At 30.1% G+C, this 15,886-nt stretch overlaps 1 protein-coding gene across 1 annotated transcript; it reads left to right on the top strand.

The window, feature by feature from the left end:
• The first annotated feature begins 8,423 nt into the window (after nt 1–8,423).
• Nucleotides 8,424–10,797, top strand: LOC145556385 (uncharacterized). Its single transcript, XM_081618031.1, has 3 exons — nt 8,424–8,778; nt 9,250–9,379; nt 9,838–10,797. The coding sequence occupies exons 1-3, from the start codon at nt 8,643–8,645 to the stop codon at nt 10,541–10,543; spliced, it is 972 nt and encodes a 323-aa protein (XP_081474157.1). The 5' UTR covers nt 8,424–8,642; the 3' UTR covers nt 10,544–10,797.
• Nucleotides 10,798–15,886: the final 5,089 nt, after the last annotated feature.

Raw genomic sequence — 15,886 nt, 5'->3', positions numbered from 1 at the left:
ATAATTCCCCCCATCCGGCCGTCCCCCTCTTTTGTTGAGAATCGTAACTCTCATAAAGGTAGATGGAGTAAATGAGATATGATTTTAAATCTTAGATACCATGTCTAAAATTTTAACCAACTAAATAAGTTAACATTTATAGTCTACACTCAGTAATTTTTTGCGAACTAAGAAAACAAGAGACAGCAAAATTTTGTACTTAGTAGCCAATGTAGCCTTCTTTGATAGACTTCAATTTTCTGTCATTAAAGGCAGCACAATGCACAAAGAAGAACCAAAAAAAAAAAAAAAAGGGTGGGCTGTCCATAACTAGGCGAAGTTCAATGGCCCCTAACACTTTGGAGCAGTCGAAGCCCAATACTTTTCCACCTAGTTTGGGCTTATTACTTTGGAACTTTGACTGGGCTAGTTTCTTCACATGTGAAAAATTGCACAATACTGGCCGATTAATGTTTTGTTTTTGAACTAGCCCACTTATCCTACTTCATTATTACGAAGTATAAATATAAGAAGCCCAATAAGAGCCCACTTTACCTCTCTTTTTTCAAGGCTTGCTTTTCTTTCTATAATTGTTTGTTTATAAAAATATACCTTTTTTTTTCATAAACCAATAAAAATGAACCTTATATATATATATATATATTTTTGGTGAAAGAGAGGGGCAAGCCCCTAAACAGAACAAACACACCAACTAGAAAATAAACAAACGAAAAACAAACAAAGCAAAAACGTAAAAAAGCAAACTAAAGCTAACAAAATGTCATAAGGGCACAACTATCCAATCTTATTATTCGGACCATACGAGGCAAAGCAACACCCCCCAAGTCCTCCAATAAAACGGTTCGAAGATTCCTTGGGACCGCTTCAAAGAGGATGAACTTTTGCGTTGCATTCACACCATAATTTGCTAGCCAATCCGCCGCACGATTAGCTTCTCGAAAACAATGTGAGATGACAACTTCCCAATCTCGGTTAGAAATCAGGGCTTTGCACCTTATATGATACAACTTTGAGCTATTAGTCTATTACCTTAGTAAAAATATTTTATCTCTCTTCAAAAAAAAAAAAAAACAAAAATAAAATAAAATTATAGCCTTGGACAATAACTCTCACGTCACAGAATGACTAGTAACAACACTAACAAACTCTCCTAAAGAATCGATACACCCAATTGCGACTTTGTGAGGGAAGAAAGCATTGGTTGAAACTTTTTACTTCCTTCCTTTCATAAAATTTGTATCACTTTGACTATAAAAATTGCAACACTTTGACTAAAATCTAAGAGCTTTATAGGCAAAGTGATACAATTTTTATGAAAAAAGAAAGAAGTAAAAAGTAGCATTTAAAGGCGCACCCATTCCACAAGATTGAAATCGTTGGCTACTAATAAAATTTAGCCGAGTTCTTAGTCTTCTTATTACTATTTCTAGTAGTTTTCTACATCCTCTAAATATATAACTCAAACAAGATAGTCAATTATTCATATTTCTCGAAAACTTTACCCAAATGAGCTAACTTGACATCTATATTGTACGAGTACTCTAAGATACTTAAACCCCTTGGCGCACATACTTGATAATCACACTAAATTGATGTTATACATACTCGATATAGCATATATATGATGATTAATCTTAGACGATACCCTTTTTCCTTTTTAACTATTCATGACTCTTTACTATTACTAAGGGAAATTAAAAGAAAAAAAAAAAAAAAGGAGAATAAGCATTCAATAATCTGAAGTCACTTTGTTACTCAACTCCAGCAATAGAATTGCCTTCTCACAGCATCATGACTTTGTGATGGTGTTGTTTTGCTAAATTTGAGATAAAACTACAATTGAGCAAACATTTAAACAGGAAATAAAGCTATTTGTAGTATTTGGTCCCCTATGGATTTAAACTTTGGTTGTTCTTGGAATATACAAGAAATGGGAAAAGCTACAAGTAACTAGTTTGTCCAAATAGTTTATGTGGTTAATTATTTAATTAATTTATGACTATTCATATATGTCGGTGCATCGTATCTAAATAGAGAAATAATTCTTGTATACTTTTTTTGTTTCATAATACATGTAACATAATTTTTTGTCACACAATTTTATAAAAAGATTAGATTAGAATTAACAATAGCTTAATCAAATTTATTTAACTTAATCATATATTCCTGGGCCTCAACCATCAGCTTAAGCTTTTGGTTGAGATAGCCCTCTAACATGGTATCAGAGCCAGCATGACAGAAAGGTCACGGATTCGAATCTCATCCGCTCCTCTTTCAAAGTGGAATTAATATCCACATTTCAAGCCCAAAGGGCCTTTCATGTGAGGGGGAGTGATATAGTATAAAACATATTCCTGGGCCTCAACCATCAGTTTAAGTTTTTGGTTGAAATGGTCCTCTAACATGTATAATATACCGATACTGTATGATATTATGTTATCCGTTTACTCCCTCAGTGTTTAAATAAATGAAACGTTTCTTTTTTTAGTAACTTTTCTTTATATTTAATAATATTCCTTTGATTTTTAAATAATATTATACTAAGTAACTAATAGTCCCTACAAAACCGCTTACTCTCTTATGTTATACCCACTATCTATTACTGAGTATTTTAATAAATTCAATCTACTTTTCTAAAACTCTATAAAAGTCAAAATGTTTTATTTATTTAAATACGGAGGAAGTATCTTATTCAACTTCTTCCTCAAATTTAAGAAATTGTGTTACAAATAAAAGAAAAAGTATGAGGCAAAGAATATGGAGTTGTGATTGTTCAATAAGTACCTTTTGTACTCCGTACCTTAAGTTTGTAGTTAAAAGCTAATAAGAAACTTAAATAAAGCTGCAACCTCAAAAGTCAAAAGTTCGATTTAATCTTTCATTGACAAGAAAAAGTCCAACTAAAAAAAGTTCATTTGTAATGTTTGACTCGATGCCATTGTGAATGATATCATTTATACTTTATACAAGTACTTCGTATGAAAAACATTACTCGTAACAATTGTCATACTTTTATGAGTTTGTCATATCAATAGAATGCCACTTGAATTTTTCACGACTTGTCAAATGACAAATTAACTATTTTTCTTAAATTAATTATGCAACAGTTGTAGATATATGTACCAATTGATTGGCATGATGGTGGTTTTACTTGTATAAGAGAGACCACTAAATGAACTATAGGATCCTCAATAAATTGAATGCCTCGTTTTATAAACTATATTTTCAAATTTCTGAATTTAATTGAACTCATTAAAAATAATGCGAACATATTATAACTTTAACTTAGGGCCTGTTCTCATTGACTGAACTCAGCTGAACTGAACTGAACTGAGCTGAGCTGAACTGAACTGAACTGAAATTAATATTTTATAAGAGAAGGAAATTAGGAGTTGAACTGAGCTGAACTGAACTGAATTTCAACGTAAGAGAACAGGCCCTTAGGCAATTCTTATTTCTTTGCTTTTCTAGACTTATTTGTCTTAAATTTATCAACTCTTATCTAAATTTAATTTTACTAAAATAAGTGACAATATGTCCAATGTTAATAATAATTAGTCATCATACAATATCTCCAAGATGTAGTAATATTAAATTAACAAGGACAATTTACAAGTAGGTTTGTTAACGGTGGATGATGTATGCAGGTTCATAATCTTGGCAGAACAAGCACTAGTAATCTGTTTTTTTTTAGGGAGCGGTGTTGTTATCTAAGAGTAATTAATGTTTGTATTAAGAATTAACTTATTAATTTCATAAAACAAGGTCGTCTCATGGGTCAGAAATTAGTTCATGCAAAGTGTAATAATATTTTGTCTTAGAGCCAAAATGCACAATTTTATCAAAGAATGATAGAATGAATGATATAATATTGTATGGTTCACTTTGATTGGGTATGTGATACTGAATAGCCCTAACAATAGCTAATAGCTATTATCATTGAGGGCTATATCTTATTACGGAGTACTGCGTTAGGTGATGGGTGATTTTAAAATTTTCAATGACTTTGGACCGAGTTGATTCTAAAAATTTCAATGATCGACCTTGCATTAGGTAAGAATTTGATTACATACAATTTGTAAATGGAAATCCATTTGTAAGTAGGCAACCTCTTCACTGTACGGGGTATTAGTTATAATAACTCTTTCTTCCACGTGGGAAAATATGTGTTTTTTTAACCCTTTCTTTTGACATATGAGTTCATTTGATTATTATTAAGAGATCACTTCTTTACCATGTGAGATAAAAGAGTGTTAATAGATTAGATTAATTAACAAGTGAGTTTAGAATACTTGTGCAACATTATATTACAGAACAAAGCTTTTTAACGCTTCACATTATTTTTGTTGAACTGGAACTATATTTATTGAACTGAAATTATTTTTACTGAGCAGAAATTAATTTGCTGAACTAAAATTATTTATACTAATTCATTATTATATTTTTTCTTTAAGTTACTGATTTTTACTCAACTGAATTTAATTTTACTGAATATTACTTTTAAAGATAAATTGAACATGGTCTAAAAAAGATGACTGACGTATAAAAACAGTGGAAAATTCTCTTATATTCAAATTATTTACCGTTGTAACTTTCAACTCGTATATTTATATGTAATAATAAGACTTTCTTTGCGAGACTCTTGTAGACTTGTAAGAGCCAATATATCCAAAATTATAAGAAGTACTTAAGGCAATATGTACATGGGCCATGGCCTTACGGGCCTGTTCTGATTAACTGAACTGAGCTGAGCTGAACTGAACTAAACTTATTGGAGTTGAATTGAACTGAACTATACTAAACTGAATATTTTATGAGAGAAGGAAATTAAGAATTAAATTGAAGTGGATTGAACTGAACTTATTAAAGCTGAACTGAACTGATAAGCCAAAGAGAACAGGCCCGTAATGCGTAGTCCATATTAGATCTATATTAAGCAAAATTTCAAGTTATTAGTACTGCTAATTCTCTAAATATTCAACATTGTAGTTCTTAATTTCTTATGCCACCTGTGACCGTCACCACCAAGATCTTGTGGTACATATTCCCTCTCAAATCTCAATAGTAAAGGTATCTTTTTCTCATATATTTTCGGTGTAGTTTGAAGAGTAAAATGTTACTCCTAGCAATATAGGTTGCAAATGTTTGATTATTACTCTGTAATATACTTCCTCCGTTCTAATAATATTGTAACAACTGAACTTTTGCATTAGACATCATGCTTGTTTGACCATATATTATGACTTTTACGTAAAATAAAATATAGTCACGTGTGATCTTGTTTGATTCGTCTCGTAAAATACTATTACAATATCAACTTTTTATAATTTACTTACATAGAATGATGAATATTTAATATATAAAATGTGCTAAAAATGCGTAATTTTATACTTGTTGTAATATTTATAAAACAGAGAAAATAATTATTTAATTGTTAAAAAGCACAAAAAATGGTAAGAATATTGAAATTTCGTTGTGCTCCTACACAACAAAATGGACCGTTACAAATTTGGTGAGCCGCTCACCAGAATTTCACATGTACTTTTATTCGGGATTTGTGCTGTCAATTACACTACAGTACTTCTTTCGACTGTTTCGAGTAGTCTACACTGCTAACCTCTTGTTAATAATGTGTAAATCATTAGTCAAAAGAAGGGCATTTATCAATCACTAATTTAAGAGTTTGCTTACGGAGTGTATTATTGGCTTGTGATGAGGGTGCTTACAATGCAAGTTGAGTTCATGTAGCTTGGCTCAGCTCGACTCGAGTCACTAATATATTAAGTCGGTTTTAAATGAGTTGAGTATGCTTTGATTGAGCTTTGACCTAGTGATTTGACTGAATGATCAATCTCAATATATAATACTATCCATATCATAAAGGATATATATGTGATTTCTAGTCTTTAATACTCCGTAATATGGAGTATTTGATAATGAATTTTTACGAGCTTTCTGTTGGTTTTCAACAAACTTATATTTTAGGTAGCTAGTTCAACTAAACTCCACGACATTTTGATTTGAGCCTTTCAATGAGCTGAGTTTGAGTAACATGCATGCGAGATATCTCGTCTCATAAGCATCAAGAGCCCTAGTTACTCGTTGTTATTTAAAGGTTTCTCATTAATAGGTGATATTATTATCCGCGAACCAATCAAAGATGGAATTTTTAGAACCAATTTTTCCTATATATTATTGATTTCTATTAGATTAAATAGCTTTCCAATACACAATAAAGCAAAGTCAAAACTCAAAGTGTAATAAAAATGGGAATTGAAGAATGATCAATCCAAAATTTATTAATGATTTCTACATGCATATTGATTTTCTTGCATGTTCACTTAACTTATGAATAAAGTACTCGGTGGCGGATCTTGACAAAAATATAAAAGGGGCCGGGATAGAGTATAAAACATATTCCTGGGCCTCAACCATAAGCTTAAGCTTTTGGTTGAGATGGTCCGTTAACATGGTATCGGAGCCAGCGTGACACAAAGGTCATGGGTTCGAATTTCATCCGCCCCTCCTTCAAAGAGTATAAAACATATTCCTGGGCATCAACCATCAGTTTAAATTTACAACAATTTACCAGGGCCGGACTCCAAATAACCTTGGTGGAAGGTCTCCCTCTAATAATTATTACATTCTATGATTAACATTATTAGAGATTTATTAAAGAGCTAGAGATATTAAGACCCTGAATTGAAATTCCTTTTTTAAAAAATTCTCATACTAAAGTTTGAACTTTTTAAAAATATCAACCATGCATCATACTTGTATCTATACATGACATAAAGAAATGTTGCATGAAAGGAAACAGGAAATAGGGCAATTTCTCCTTTAGAGAACAAACCACTTTAAAAGCGATCTTATATAAAAACCGAAAGAAGGTATATCTTGCTCTTATCCTAAAGTGTATGCAATGTCATGGTGAGATGAGCACATAACAAGTTAACAACCTAGTCTACTTGTCTAAATCATTTACCCATCTAAATAAACGCATGTATTCATGTATATATGCAACCCCATAAAGAATATGCATTTCATTATTATTACACCGCCTTATCTTTATACTTATTATTTCGTTTATTCTACTTGATGAATATGTATAATAATACATATATTCAAGAAAAAAATATAGTCTCGTGGATTTTTATAACTTTTCTCATAGTATATCTTCAAAATATCAAAGTGTATGTCAATTTTTAATTTATTTATTATAAATTTTACTTATTGAAAATTAGTATATTAATGATTGGTTTTATGAAGAGACAAACATGAATGATACAAAACTATTTCAAATTTTAAAAAATGGAGAATAGACATATAATTATTAATTCCGACAATAACAAATTCATACACACAACATAGTAGCAAGTGACAATATGACATTAGTCACATTACCAAAGATTTCAGGGAGATTGGTCGGTGCTTTAGCTTTATCTTAGGATGCCAAGAACTTTGTCCACGAGGAAGATAGTCATCTAAAAAAAAAACTGCCCTTCGAAGATGTTTGCAAACATCTTAAGATTTAAGGATAAATCTGTAAAAGAATGACAAGTGTATATTTGTTATACGTTTATGCTATTAATCAATGGCAACATTTCAATCCATCTTAAGCAAAATATGCCATTATTTTGGGAGAATTTCTTTTTTATAATATTTGAGACAATTTGGAAAGGCTAAAATTATATATTGAGCATTGGATCACCACACCCTAGCTAATAGAAAAGGAAAACAAACTAGACACAAACTAACCATTAATATAGGTAATGTGTTTTCATAGTAAGCCTGTGTATCATTATTCTATAATTAAAAGTAAATAATAGTCTATCAAAAAATCTAATCATACACCAACACTAAGTACTTGTATTATGGGGAAAGAGACCTCCCGATGTAGTGACCTAGGAGAGGTTTGATTCTCAATAGTGACAAACTGACAAATCCCTCCCCATACCCCCGGTCATTATAAACCATGTTTTCGTGATTAGTATGTTTATTACGGAGTGTACAATAATAACATGCTCCAACGGTACTATAAAATTGTAATCTATGATTTTTAAAAAAAATTATTTAAAATAATTGACGTGACTATTAATTACAGATAAATCAATAAAGTACATCAACAAAATCATGATATCCTCACCCTCAAGGCCTCCCTCCTTTCTCCTTTATTTTGGGGCTTTCATCATAGTAAGAAAAGCAAATTACATGTGTTGCAATAGTTTGACTAGGTTAATCCCTACAAAATGAAAAAGGAGGGAAAATAAAAGGAATAAATAATCAAAACAAACACCAATAATACACACTTCAAATTTTTTATTTCTTTTTTATAAAATAATAAAAACCAAAGTCATATTGAAGTCAAGACCACTGTTACATTTATAAAACCCAAAATCCAAACAAACCCTTAAACCTCACCAATTACCTCCTTTTCTCTCCTTTCTCTCTCTTCTTTTCTCCTTAGCTTCCAAGTTTTAAGCATTTTTTGTACACCCTTTTATTTCTCTCTCTAAAATCCTGAAAAATTAACCTTTTTCTCTTCAAATTTCAGAGCTTTTTCTGAAATCTTAAAATCCTCTGTTTTTTCCTCTGTTTTTTACTCTGTTTTTTTTGGGGCTTTTTCTGTTTTTTATTGGAAAATGGGAAGAGCACCTTGCTGTGATAAAGCAAATGTGAAAAGAGGGCCCTGGTCTCCTGAAGAAGACGCCACTTTGAAGAATTATCTTCATAAAAATGGCACTGGTGGTAACTGGATTTCTCTCCCTCAAAGAGCTGGTAATTTCTATTTATTATTTTATCTGAAATCCCACATTTTATTCTTTCAAAATTTTGATTTTTATTCTGAAAATTTTGATCTTTTTTGATAAAATATACTGTTTCATTTCATTTCTCTCTTACCCAGTAATTTTTTTTGTGAAAATTTTGATTATCCCAGTTGAGAATGATTTTCTGATTTTACTTTTTGAAAAAAAAAATAAAATCGTATACCCATTTGATAATTATCATCATTCAATATGAAAAATGAAAAAAAGATCAAATATTTGTTATTTTTTGATCAGATTGAAAATACTCAGTTGCATGTTCACTGTTTTTTTTGCTGTTTTAATCCATAATTTTGCCCTATTTTCTGGCATGAATTTCATACCCATGCAATAATTTTTCAATTAATAGAGTAGATTAAACTAATTACTGTGATTAATTAGCTAAAAATTGAATTTTTATTTGTTGGTTTAACAATTTTGGTAGGTTTAAAAAGGTGTGGAAAAAGTTGCAGATTAAGGTGGTTAAATTATCTAAGGCCAGACATAAAACATGGAGCTTTCAGTGAAGAAGAAGATAACATCATAATCTCTCTTTTCTACAAAATGGGGAGCAGGCAAGTTCATTTTCTCCTTCTTAGAAAAATAACATTTCTTTACTTGTAAATTACTAAACAATTTATACAATTATTGACTAATTGAATTTAAATATTGACTAAATGGTACCATCAAGTTGAATAATTTAACTTCAAGTCTGTGTTTTATATGGATTAATTTAATAGAATAATTTTTATGACCCTTTAGCTGTTGTTTTCATATAAAGGTGACAAATTGTGAAGAATATCAAGTTTAAATTATATTGATAAAATCTTTTGTGATCAAAGTATTTTGTCTGTGTTATTGTTAGTAGTAGTATTTTACTCCTTTCCATCCGTCCATCTGAATTTAGTTGTCACGTTATACTCGTAATACAGTATCTTATCGATGAGTACGTGACTATTAGTTTCGGACGATGGATGGATAAGTACTTGTTTAATGATGGAAAATAATGGGTTAATGATATGATTTTGGGTAGGTGGTCTGTGATAGCTGCCAATCTACCAGGAAGGACAGATAATGATGTGAAGAATCATTGGAATACTAAGCTTAAGAAGAAGCTTTTTGGTGGAAGCAACAATAATGTCAACAAATTTAACCCTTCTAATATCCCAAAAATTGATGTTCCTTTTACTTATAACAACAATATTTTTAACAATAATCACACCATTTTTCAAGCTCCTAAATCTTCTTCAACTCTATCATCTTCACCTTCTCCTACACCTAGCTATGTTGATACTAATCATAGCTTTAATCATGATCATAATCATAATCGTAATCATAATCATAATCATATGTATGTTCCAATGCCTAGCTTTTCAAATTTGTTGGCACAATGTAGCACAACTACTTCTCCTATGTCATTACTGCCTAATTATGCCAATTTGTCAAATATGGATAACCCGTATAACCCGGTTCCTAGCCCGAATTACTCATCCGGTCAGTACCCGCTTCACCAATCGAGCTCCGCCCTCACGGTTCCTGAGAATGTGGGCCCTCCAGAGGAAGGTTCTAGTGTATCCGGATCGTCGTCTGCTGTTTATGGATCAAGTTTGGAGGATGACCCGTTTTTCGCCGAGTTAGGGTTCGGGTTAATGCAAGAAGTGATGATGAACCCGAATTGTGGTTATGGTGATCAAGAAGATATTAAGCCTCAAGGACTTGGTCAAAGTGTGGCTAATTGATTATTATTATTCTGACTTATAGGAGAGATCAATTAGGCATCTTAATTAAGTTCGCTTGTTTATTGTTAATTAATTACTACTAGTAGTATACTTTTACTCGTAGTATTTAGTAAATTAGCAAGTGTTATTAAACCTCCTCATTTGGTTGTTCATAGTAGGGGACAATGTAATGTGAATCTGATTGAAGTAATTAATTAACCAAGAAAAACAAAAGGTTGATATTGTTATCAATACCACCATTTCTTTAAGTTTTGTACCTTTTGAATTTTGGCATTATTTATAAACTTTACTTTGTTCATCGTTTATTATTTATATATATATGTAACACATGTTGAAATTCATGTAAGTGAGTAAGACGATTAATTGTAAAATTTGTCTTTGTAGTTTTTTCATAAAACCGACTTTTAAAAATACAAAAACGGATATAGTAAAAGCAAGTATTTATTTTAAATAAAAGTTTTTACCAAGACAAAAATGTGATTCCCACATTTTATATTTCCTACTTTTCATTTTACAAAAATAATTATGAGTAATAATGTTTATAAAAAAATAAAATAAAATAGTGGGGTCTACAAGAATAGAGGTTTGTTTGAATAACAGAAAGAGGAAGGAAGGGGCATCAGCATGTCAGTTAAGAAAAATGGTCAAATGTCACGAAATGTGCATGGATGTTGAAGGTAAGGCCAATTCAAAGGAGTTTTATTTTATTTTAGGAATCCCAAATTAAAATCTGTTTTTTAATTTGCTACTCACTCATTCACTTAATTATTTATTAAACTCACTATATTACTACTGAAATAGTACACTACACTAGTATATATAGTACTCATACTAGTCATGAGAGTATCATGGTCAAATGTTATTTTATTGTTTCTTCCACCCCCATGCACCTTGCATGACATTTCTACGACTTTAACGCTCTTACTCTTATTTCTCTATTGTAGTATATGGGAGACCTCTCCCGTGGGGCGGAGGAAATCCGCTTTCATAGATAGATACACATGTATTGACCATCGCGTGATTTATGATTTTGATTATGAATATATTTAGTTAAATTAAGTTCGAGTTGGTGGGATAACTAACGGTGTTCATACGTCGTATTCTACTATTACTACTAATTACATATGACATATTATATTTCATTGTCGTTCACGTTATTACCACAAATAAGAGTATCATAAAAGAATGATTAATTGCCATGAAATAGTATATTATTATTAATTGGTACCTAAGAGATAATTTTATAATTACAAATTTGGCTTAAATATTTCTAGTTAATTGATGTGTAGTGTCGAGCGAAGATTGAGATAGGAGTTTCTTATCTTGGTTGTGGATTTTGACTAATTCAATCCTCTTTTTTTTTTTTGTCATTGAAAAGAAAGTTTACAAAAATTAATAATTGAACCAAACTACTTAAACTCACTAGGTTCGCTTTCTTTATTAAAAGCATCAACCTAGAATTCATCAAAAAAATCCAAAATACTTTGTTTATATTCTTTCCAAGGGTCTTTAGAAGTTCTACCTCTAAATCAATAAATATCTTGATTGTGCATGATTGCAATTGTTATTCGATCCTTCAATTATATTTCACAAAGGTTTTCTCATATACTATAGGCTAGGTCTATACCTCAACACACTAAAGAAAATAAATTACTCTATACTTCTTAATTTCTTATAAAATACGAAGTAATGTATAATTGTATAAGAAGTAATGTCTATAAAAAAAAATACTTGTGATTTATGAAAGACATACTAGTAATTTATAACACATTAAAATATTATTTATGAAAATCATAAAATTTTACGAGATCTAAACAATCATAAACCAACAAGTTGTTTATTACACAAATAATTCTTCATGACCATATACCAAAGAACATCTATATTTTTTAATTTTTTTTTTGAAAGAAAAGAACATCTATATTTAATATTTGTGTATGATCAAACTTATTTATTGAACAACCGTTAAATTTGTTTTTAATCAATGTAATACTCCGTAACAAAGACTAAAACAAGTTTTAACCAAGTTTAAACTCGAGCTATTCACCAAAAGATTAATTTCATGCACAATTTTCTCCTTTAGGTAATTAAATGTAAATAGGTGAGTACCAAATCACCCTAAATTTGTACACTTTATTATCATTTCCCCATACTAATATTACCGTTTTATGTATGTAAGTTAACGGGAAAATCCAAGTTAATATGCTTCATTACTCATATATATTAATATGCAAAGTAAAATTTTCCTACATTTAGTACAGTACTTTTCTTTTTCCTTTTTCCTTTGACATTAGTAATTTAATTTACCAAATATAGATTACAGTTGTCCTAAAGTTTGAATTCTAACTGACCACCGAAAAATTAAATAATTCTTGCATAAATACAAGAATTAATTGGAGTATTTTTGAAATTTCTTCTGTTGATTACTCATTTATTTGTTTTTCTAAATATGTCAAAATTCTCAACTGTAAAAATTAATTTGATTTCATATGGTCAAAGTTTAATGGAGCGTTGTAAGAACAGCTTTGAACCACAAGTGATTTATTTGGAATTTAGCTAATTAGAAAAGGTTCTATTGTACAGTAATTGACTATAATTTTTAAATTTTTATAAGTCGTCAGCTTTAATTGAAATGGTTAACTTGAGGACGTTGAGGGATAATTTATTAATATTGCATTAAATTAAAACTACATTTATATGGCGAATAGTGCATAAAGCGATGACATTTTTTGTACGGTAACATATAGTATAGTTTTGGGTAATTTGGGGATAGGATAACAATAGAAATTATTATTCCTAATAAAATAAAATAGGGGCTTATATAGGAATTATTTTATAATAATTATGAAAATTCCATGTTATATGTAGTATTTGACTATAGTGTACTACGAAGTGAAGTATACAAAAATCTACTTAGGGCATGTTCACTTTAACTTAATTTCAATTCAGCTCCAATCAGTTCAGTTCACTAAATGTGAACTGACCCTTAGTCTTTTACTCTCCTCGTTCCTAAATGATGACTATATTTTGCTAGTTATATTTCATCTCTTTCTACAAGTTATCTCCGATACAAATTTTCTCTCATTCGTACATACTTCCTTAATTTCCATTTACCAAAATATCTATTATCTACCTATTCGATTGTAAAACAATTAAGCCAATTTATCAAAAAATTTACCTACTCCCAAAGCAAATATTACCATTTTTAATTTTTTTTTTAATTTTTTTAATATGTCAATACTTGAAATATGTGACATATACTCATTATTTTCGACCATCTTTGTTTTTCCTTAATATTCGCTTAAAGTCATCAAACGTAACAATTATTATATTTAAAAGTGTGTGTATGGGGTGGGGGGGAGTAGTAATATGTTGTTTAAAATAATGAGTTAACAAAGTAAAAAGATGATGTTTATTGCATGGAGTTTTCTTATTTAAGATAAAAGATGTTTGTTGCATTAATTAACAATCACTTTCCTAATTTTACATAATCCAACAGAAATGTAAACTTTGCTAATTATTGACCCAAATGGACGAGTCAAAATAAGCACCCAAAAAGAAAAATCAACATAATTTCATATTTTCAATGCTGAGTATTTGAGGAAAAGTGAGTGCGCGACCTTACTAAAAATTCAAAAGGAAAAAAAAATGCTGTTAATTAGTCAAAAATAATGAGGTACTTCATTTAATATAATTATGATTTATCAATAATTTGTAAGTAAATATATTGATGCCTTTATAGTAAAACTTTTGTGTTTAATTTATACGGTATGTATAAAGAACTAACTAAAATTACGTAGTTGTTTAATTTCAATTTAAAGATTTTAAGGAACAAATAAAGGTGGGATGGCTCATAAAGATTTCCTTGGAAAATTTTACAAAGGTTAAAATGGATAATATGTACTAGGATTCGTTTGTACAAGTTTGTTGCATTGTACATTGTACGTTGTAGGAGGCAATGTGTTTTTTAGTACTATTTGGCTGCTCCTGAGCATTGTGGAGGCTCTCAATAAAGGTGTGTTGTAAAACTTGTAGTCCTAGCTAACTTGTCCCTCATCATAAACCGAGGCGGAAAATTCAACAAAAAAAAAAACGCGTCTTTAATACTCTTTACAATTTTATCTATTATACGAATTGAACCGGGATTTTCCAATCTAATTAAACAAATAAACCTAGTCCGACTACCTATGATCAATTATATACATTTATATTTTTCTACTTCAATCTCCCATGAAATTAATTAAACAGTTATCACTATTAATCTCGTAAGTGTGGGTTTCAAGTTTTCAACCATCGATGATAAAAGATGTGCATTAAAAAGACGTAACAGGCCAGCCGCATAGGTTGGTGCATGTGGTTAAATTTACTCATACATTAGATGACAAGGGATCACATATATTAAGTCTTTTCAACTTGTTCCTATTATATTGTCATTACAAGCATATGAATATTCCTTGATTAATAAGTCACCTCAATTGAAAGAGACTATTATTATTATAAGGTCACATTTTGAGAAAGTTGTACAATTCGTTTAATATAGCTGCATGAAATGAACTTAAAAGAGCTGGCTATAATAATAGCCTACGGTGAATGCTAAAAGTAGATAAATCGCCTAATTTGGAGAATTTTTCCACGGTTTGAATTCTCATTAACGATTCATTCCCTTTTGCTTTATATTGGAAATAAAGTGTAAAATTCTACCCTTATACTTATATATGTGCCTTTTCAATCTTTATAGTAAAAGTGCATTTTGTTGCCAATAAAAATGTTGTACCTATAAAAGTCTAACATCTATTAATGATAACTTTATTTAAAAACGATAGTCAAATTAGTCACACATGCTATTTCTGTATTATATTTGTCACATCTTCTAAGCTCGAATTTATAGAGAAAAAGAATGATTTTATACTAAGTAAAATTGAATTGTAGAGAAGAATATGGATATTTGAGTGAAACTTTTTCATATGTTTAGATATGAGGTATTAAGACACTAAAACAATTAGTAATATGTATGTATAGAGTATTAGAACAACTAATAATTACGAAGTATTACATTAATTACTTTTGTTTAACATACATGCCATATTGCCATATACTACGTACTACGTATATTGTTGGCCTGGTTTGAATAATAGGTGAATAACCCAACTAAGACTAACTCTGGCTCTTACATAGTCACAAGTGTTACGCTCAAGGCTAGAACTAGACCTGTCAATTCGGATCAACGGGTCAGGTTCGGGTCAAACTTCGAGTTATTTAGGTCGATTGGTTTGAGTGGTTAGGATTGCTTGGATCATTACAAATTATGATAAATGGGTTAAATTAGGTCTATTTTGGGTCATT

Source organism: Chenopodium album, chromosome 8 (genome assembly GCF_948465745.1).
Source record: "Chenopodium album chromosome 8, dcCheAlbu1.1, whole genome shotgun sequence".
NCBI classification, from domain to species: domain Eukaryota; kingdom Viridiplantae; phylum Streptophyta; class Magnoliopsida; order Caryophyllales; family Amaranthaceae; genus Chenopodium; species Chenopodium album.
This window is presented reverse-complemented; position numbering and strand designations above follow the sequence as displayed.